This window comes from Anomaloglossus baeobatrachus, chromosome 10, assembly GCF_048569485.1.
Source record: "Anomaloglossus baeobatrachus isolate aAnoBae1 chromosome 10, aAnoBae1.hap1, whole genome shotgun sequence".
In the NCBI taxonomy this organism is placed as follows: Eukaryota; Metazoa; Chordata; class Amphibia; order Anura; family Aromobatidae; genus Anomaloglossus; species Anomaloglossus baeobatrachus.
Genome location: NC_134362.1, coordinates 158838841 through 158846573, shown reverse-complemented (window position 1 = coordinate 158846573; position 7733 = coordinate 158838841). Strand labels below are relative to the sequence as shown.

Genomic DNA, 7733 nt, shown 5'->3' with positions numbered 1-7733 from the left:
CTCTAGACTGCCCTAGACACACTTCACCCAGGTTCAGAGACAGGATTGCTTTAACCCCTGGAGCCACACCCACAGGCGGTAAGGAGTGTGTAATCAGCATCACACACCCTTCCATGGCTCTGCATGTAATGCAATGCTGTGGAACCACAGGTCCCAGCCAGCTTCACATTGCAGAGCACCCACGCTTCTGCAAAACATACCGGCCCTTTGTAATACAGCCGGTTGATACCTCACAATATATATATATATATATATATATATATATATATATATATATATATAAATATATATATATATATGACCTTTAGGCCATATTCACACATTTATTTGTGACTGCCCAAGCACAGAGCGTCCGTGGTTGTCCTGACATAAAGTCAATGGCCTCATAGCAGTGAGTTCAGGTCAGGAGGATCCGCTGCCGCTCAGTGACAGACACAGCTGTGATCAAGCCTTAGTGACCATATGAGAGATTCAGAGAACATTACATTCATACAGGTGAACGGTGAGATCTTCTGAATTAGGTGACCCCCTGTAACTAATAATATGTAGGATACATTTAAAATAAAGGGGATTTCTCACAAAGGCAACTTTAAACTCCATGATGTCCGGGTGTAACTCTTTTCCCTCCTTTTTGTCCATTTAACCTCTGTCTGTTGTACTGCTAACATACAAGCCTGGCCTGATGAAGACATCTGTCCCATACTAAAACACGTCACCCCTATTCTTTTAATAACTTCATATAATGATATTTTCCCTGTCTGTCATGCTCAGCAGCTTTTATTACCCCCTTATATTAATTTGTTATACTATTTACATTAAATTATACAAGGTAAGTGATGAATGGTGTAAAACAAAAATGTGAAAAAAAAAAAATTGAATTAAATTATTTTTTTTTGTATTGGAAAAGTTTTATTTTGGTGTTTCATGGGCTCAAATGGAAACTGATAAATTATAAAGAGACTTAATAATAACAGTTGAAGAACACAGACCTCACAGCCAGGATCAAGTCACTGGCCCCTCTGATGTCATGTGACCTTTAGAATGTGATGATGTCACATGCCCTTTGTGATGTCATAGAACAGTCATCAGAATGTCGGTGCAGCCTGAATATCGTTCAGTTGTTTTCATCACTTAGTGAGTGAAGGCGATTTTTACTTGCGCTTAGCAAATTTTGGTTTTATATAAAATATAATACCGATTTACTAGAAGGCCTGTTAGAGGAGCAGTTCCAGGCGCCATCCGGGAGCGCTCTAGAGGTGGACAGGACCTTCCTCAGCCCAGAATTTCATCTATGGAGCTGAATATGGAGAGTTTGACGAAGAGAAAGGGAGAGAGCATAGATGAGGTGCCAAAAAAAAGGAAAATAGATACATCGGAGAGTGAGAAATATGGCACCAACCAAAGCCTTATCAAGGCTTCAAAGAGACCTGGAAGCCCGATACAGGAAAGTATCATGAGCAAAAGGAAAAGGGAAGAAGTGATGGGGGACAAAGCTGATGATGGATCCAGCGGGTCCCCAAAAACTGTCACTGAGTTGAATATGGAGAGTTTGAGGAAGAGAAAGAGAGAAAGCATGGATGAGGTGCCAAAAAGGAGAACAAAAACATCAGAGGATGAAAAATATGGCACCAACCAAAGCATTATCAAGGCTTCAAAAAGACCTGGAAGCCCGATACAGGAGAGTATCGAGAACAAGAAGAAAAGAGGTGAAGCAATGGGGGACAAAGCTGATGATGGATCCCCCAAAGCTGACACTGAGCAGCTGTCAGGTGAGTGCAGGTGTAAGACCCTAAGAGCCAATAGCCCCTAATGTAGTAATTGACGGGATTGTGAACCTTTAGAATACCCAACTATTGTGATTTTTGTACCTTTTCTCTTTGATACCCCCCTAATATTGTTCTAACCCATGCTGTACTTGCTATAGGAGACCATATTAGCATTATATAGGAATAATACATCTTATTTCTCCTCTCTCCATCAGGGACAACCCCAGCTGAATCTCCCATCATTGTGACTGGACTGGAGAGCTTCACCTTCCATAAAACCATAGGACAGGGTGGATTTGGTAAAGTAAGTATTAGGAATTATGATGACATTTTCCTCATGTGTGTGATGTGGAGCAGTAATATGACCCTATGAGCATCCCTGCTTCACATCTTCTTGTCACGTCTCATGGAAGGACGGGCCTTTCCTCCAGTTCTAATGCTCTGTATCCTCCAGGTTATGTTGGCCACACATAAGGCCTGCCAAAAACAAGTGGCAGTGAAGATGGTGGAGAAGAGGTTCCTAATTGAGGAGTCAAGAGACGAAATCCTGATAGAGAGACAGGTCCTGGAGATGACTAGGAAAAATCCATTCATTACTCAGGTTTTTTCCACCTTCCAGTCCCAGGTAAGAGGCTGATGATCTAACAGCTCTTAATCTTCTATATATTCTATCAATGCCAAATCTATATGGCCATCTGAGTGCAAAGTTCTTCTAGGTCACTAGCATAATATTATATGCTCTGATATACATCTTTCCCTCAGCACCCAGCTTTCCCATGCTATCAGAGCAAAGCATCGGAGAGCTTGGTGTTGAGGGAAAGATGTATAGCAGAGCATCGGAAAGCTTGGTGCTGATGGAAAAATGTATAGCAGAGCATGGGAAAGCTGGGTGCTGAGGGGAAAAAGCCTTTTTTCCCTCAGAACAAATCTTTCCCATCCTAAGCTTTTATCTTTGTCCCCTTCGTATATAACTTTCCAAGTACTATAATGGCCCTCCAAATACTATAATGGCCCCCACATAGCCTTCCATAAAGTATAATGGGTCCCATATAACCCTTCATATATTATAATGCACCCCCATAGTCCTCCAAGTTTTATAATGCTCCCCCATAATCCTTCAAATATATTATGCAGCCCCCATACCATTTAATGCACCCCATAAGACTAATTGTACTGTAATGCCCCCAATAGCCTATGTATAAGGTGTCCTTCATATTGTACTATGCAGCCCCATACCATTTAATGCACTCCCATAAGCCTCTGGCCACCGTGTACTTACTGATAAAAAAAATAAACAAGTCCTCACCTCTCCTCATTCCCCCGCTGCTCCGTCCTCACCTCTCCTTATTCCCCTGCTGCTCAGTCCTCTCCTCTCATCATTCCCCCGCTGCTCCGTCTTCACCTCTCCTTGTTACCCCACTGCTCCGGTCAGTGTCTCTGCAGTCTTACTGAGACTCAGGCATACTGAGACGTCGAGGGCAGGTGTCGCGGGCGGGGAGGAGGGTGTCAGCACACCGCGCTCACCCCTTCTGCTCGGGTCCGGCAGCTGCTCAGTGGTGGCTCGAGCTGTGGGCCGGATCCCGGGGTTTCTCGAGCAACACTCCTCGCCCGTGAGTGAAAGGGGGTGTTTGTTGGGTGAAGGGATTGTTATAGTTCGTGACGCCACCCACGGTTGTGGTGATTGCACCACCGCTGCTCAGTGTGGGGGTCCCGGGGATGGTGATGCGGAGCAGCCAGGTGTTGTGTTGCCCCTCCGTGGGTAGGGGTTGGTGATCCCGGGGCCCGGTGATGAGATGTAAAGTGTAGGGCCTGGAGGGCGCAGGGACGCGGGGGCAGCGCTGTGCCTTGCGGCACTGTGGTACTCACTCAGCCTGACACACGGACACAGTTTGTACGGTAAACCAACGGCTGGTAGGACGGTCCCACAGACGGCTGCACCTGCACTCCCGGTAGGTGACGGTGATGTCTCTCTTCCTTGCACCTATGTTGACTGATGGTAGCGGTGGATTCCCTCCGGTTACCCGCTCCTCGACTGCAATCTGGGCCGGAGGAGCTCTACACTTTGCCCGCAGGCGCTGGCCCTGAGAAACTGGTGCCGTGGCGGTGGCGGTGTCTCTCCAATACGGGTTGGGCTGTTGCCTTCAATCGGGACTTGGTTGTTGGGGGATCTGCGTCCCCGTCACTGACGGATTTGGCAAATCTGGCGACTCCTAGCCTTGCCGGGGTCCGAGAGGCCCCTGCCCTGGTGCTGACTGTCCTTCGGAACACTGCTCCAGACCACCGGGCACACAGCCAACGGGGTCCTTCCAGGAACTTCCAAACGGTCCCCCTCCAGACAGTCACCGCCGTTGCTGACCTTGCTGTTCTGGCCCTCACAAAGCTGGACCCTTCAGGCTGTCCTTCTCTTCTGTCACTTTACTTGCTTTTCCTCCTTTACTACTTTCACTTTCACTTTCTTAACTCCTCCACTTAGCTCCTCACTCCTGCTCCTCCCTGGGCTATCTCCTTTCACTTCCTCCTCCTGGACTCATCTCCTTACTCAAGCTCTTCCCTGAGCTGACTCCTCACTCAAGCTCTCCCTGAGCTCTTCTGCCTGGTTACTTCCTGCCTCCAGAGTTGTGAGCTCCTCGATGGGCGGAGCCAACCGCCTGGCCCATCCCCTGGTGTGCATCATCAACCTCTGGAGGAAGGCAACAAGGATTTGTGGTTAGCTGTGATGTGCCTACCTGGAGTGTGGGGTGTGGTGGTGTTGTGACCTGTGTCCCCTGGCTTGCCCAGGGCGACACACAGGCACAGGGCGAGAATGATGAAGGATGGAGAGGAGTGCTCCGCTCTATCCTTCATCATTATTTTGTGCAATGATGGGCAAGGGCGCTGGTACCAGGCCCCCCTGACTCACAGGCCCCATAGTGGCCACGTGGTCTGCTATTATAATGCAGCTCCTTTCTCACAGAGAGGAGCCGGCTGTTTTTTCTCTGCAGGGCGGGCGCTGGTCCAGGTTGCAATTGTGATTTCTGTGACCGCTATCATTACATATCATCTATATGGCCATCTGTGTGCAATATTCTTCTAGGTCACTACCATAGTATTACATGTATTATAACATTACCACCAGTGCCCTTTATCTAGATTATACTAGGAACACCTATTATCTCCTCTGCTTTATCACAGGACTACGTCTTCTACGTCATGGAATATCTCAGTGGAGGAGACCTTAGACACTTCCTGAAACGCAATGCTCCACTTCCCATTCCAACCACCAGGTAAGACAGAATATGGATATATTAGATGAAGATAATGGCTGTCAGGAACAATCCGGCTTTATGTCATTATTAGTCTCACAATTAGTGGTTGAATTGATGGATCTTTTTTCCTTTATTTTTTTCTCATTAGATTTATTGCCGCTGAGCTGATCTGTGGGCTGCAGTTTCTCCACTCCAGAGGCATCATACACAGGTAGGTGCAGCACGTCTTCCTCTGTGTAGACCTGGTATGAACACTTCTGTACCCTCATCCTCATGCCACCTTTAGACACTTGATATTTCAGGCCAGAATACATCATTAGACCTGCTAATTTAACAATTATCACATTTTATAAACTCTTTCCTTTACCAGAGACCTAAAACCAGAGAACATTTTACTGGACAACACCGGTCACTTGAAGATTGCTGATTTCGGTCTGGCCGCAATGAACATCTTTGGCGATACAAAGACTTCAGATTGTGTTGGAACCTATATATACAGGGCTCCTGAGGTGAGGAATTATCTACATGTTCCTGAGTGATCACTGTGTACAAGGCTGGACATCTCCATGTCTTCTGCTGTCTGAACAATGCTCTTATTGTCTTTTTCATGTCTTCATAGATTCTTCTAGAGAAGCCCTACAATACAGCAGTGGACTGGTTCTCTGTTGGCGTGATGATATACGAGATGGCTATTGGTGGACATCCATTCTATAAAGGTCAATTTTATCGGACCACCACTATGGCAATACTCAATGATGATCCAGTCTTCCCAAAGAAATTGGACCCCCAACTCAAAGCCATCATTAAGGGGGTGAGTATAAAGACACATCTCAGTAATTGAGCGGATATATGTAATGAAATACACAATGAAAATGGAGAATGACTAGAAACTGAATAATCTTCTTTATTATATCTTCCCAGCTCCTGGATAAGTCACCAGAAAGTCGGCAAAAATTTGTGGACAATATCAGGGATCATCCATTCTTTACGGAGATCAACTGGACAGATATAGAGGAAGCCAGAGCGTGTCCACCATTCCAGCTACCCCCTGTAAGTAAATGACCCAGTGAATATGCTGGCAGAAGTAAATTTCTGATGTGGTTTTTTTTTATGAACACTGATTCTTGTATCTTTCCTCTGCAGCCAGAAGTGATGACATTATGTAAAATGAATCCTGTCCCGTCATTCATCAAACTCATGAGACTACCAATAGCTGAAGAAGATCAACAACTCTTCTGTGGATTTACATTTGCCAGTGATGGATGGAAGTTCATAAAACCAATGCCAAAACCTGTAAAACCCCATCGCAGGTAAGTCAGTGTAAATGGGACGGGGATAGGGGGGTTTTATAGGCCCCTCCATAACTTTATGGATCTGTCAACAGAGTCTACTGTGGAATCCATTTGCTTTTAGTCTGCAGGTGGGTTCCCCTAAGGACAGCCCCATTACAGGTGTCTTATTGGGATATAAGAATCCTTTCTAACCTATTATCTCTCCCGACAGGACATTTGGCAGTATTGTGAGGGACGCCTTCCATGGGATCTGGAGGAGGATAAAACGCTGGAAGTGAACAGCTCTGAGAACCGCTGTTCACCGGTTCCTATTCCACCAGCACTAGGAGCGTCCTGAGGGCCGTGACCGGAAGTGTAGCCATATCCACTCCTCTGCCCTGCCATAATCAGGGCTAGGGGTTGTTGCTACATCTGAAGTGTCTAAATACAAGAAGAACCTGGAGACCATGAAAATCCTACCAGGAGTCACTAATATGACCGCGGACCAGCATTTCTGGATGACATGTTGCCTCGTGCCCCCAGGGAAGGGCACTTATCCTTAGGCCATGGTTCCCTAGAGGTTTCCCCCACAGGGGGTTTTTCCTCTCCTGAGTGCCGATGGATAAACACAACACGAAAATGGCAACTTATCGTCCTCTGCCCTCGGTGCAGCTCACACCACTAGTGGTACAAAGGAACCTAAGATTATTTTTACCAGTAATAAACTGGACCATTCACCATCATATACTAATAGTAGTAGATTTATTTTGTATCTCCATGGATCAGTATTTTACAGTCACTCGCTTAAGAGCACAGGGTGCATGTAATGTGCTGATAACTTGCATTTACTTTTCATTGGTATTATTTTTGGGTACAGCAGATATTTTAGTTAATTTTAAATCTGTTTTTGGAGGGCGGGAAGAAGAAAGAAATGCCTTACTGGTACATTGTTTGAGTTTTTTATATTATTAATTACTCATGAGAAATAATGTGTACATTTTATAGTTCAGGTTGTTACAGGTGCTTTGAAAGCAATTATTATACATGAAGGTCATTGTGGAGATACGGGGCTCAGTGGGTGCTCTTGTCCGCTGGCTCAGCCGCCTTTAGAAAGACAGCGTGGCTCAGGGCTAATCCCAACTGAACGCACAAGCTCCTTAACCGTGGGCGGAACACTACTCAGACAACACAAGGTGAGGGAATCACAATATTAAGACTTTATTGGATCCCCAAAATATTAACGGCACATAACCAGCAAAACACACAAATATAACAGGCAACAAAGTCTCACCCTTCCGCTGGCTCACCAGGGATTTAGAATGTCCATGCCTCAGAGGTTCCAGGGCTATTTATTCCAATCCAGCAGCACCCCACTTTCAGCGAGCACCCACCGAGAAAGGAATAACGCCAGATTTAGGAAGCTGGCTGAGGTCTGCAAAGTCTGTACCAGG

At 46.0% G+C, this 7733-nt stretch overlaps 1 protein-coding gene across 1 annotated transcript; it reads left to right on the top strand.

The window, feature by feature from the left end:
* Positions 1-1136: 1136 nt before the first annotated feature.
* Positions 1137-7014, top strand: LOC142255262 (protein kinase C theta type-like). The gene is made up of 10 exons (XM_075326792.1): positions 1137-1769; positions 1982-2070; positions 2221-2391; positions 4938-5029; positions 5160-5222; positions 5382-5520; positions 5631-5822; positions 5933-6061; positions 6155-6321; positions 6515-7014. Exons 1-10 carry the CDS (start codon positions 1292-1294, stop codon positions 6579-6581), a joined length of 1587 nt encoding a protein of 528 aa, XP_075182907.1. The 5' UTR covers positions 1137-1291; the 3' UTR covers positions 6582-7014.
* The last annotated feature ends 719 nt before the right edge of the window (positions 7015-7733 follow it).

Coding starts and splice junctions, on each gene's coding strand:
- LOC142255262 (XM_075326792.1), top strand. CDS start 1,292: ATGGAGCTGAATATGGAGAGTTTGACGAAGAGAAAGGGAGAGAGCATA. Junction 1,770..1,981: donor TGACACTGAGCAGCTGTCAG/GTGAGTGCAGGT, acceptor TCTCTCCATCAG/GGACAACCCCAGCTGAATCT. Junction 6,322..6,514: donor CCTGTAAAACCCCATCGCAG/GTAAGTCAGTGT, acceptor CTCTCCCGACAG/GACATTTGGCAGTATTGTGA.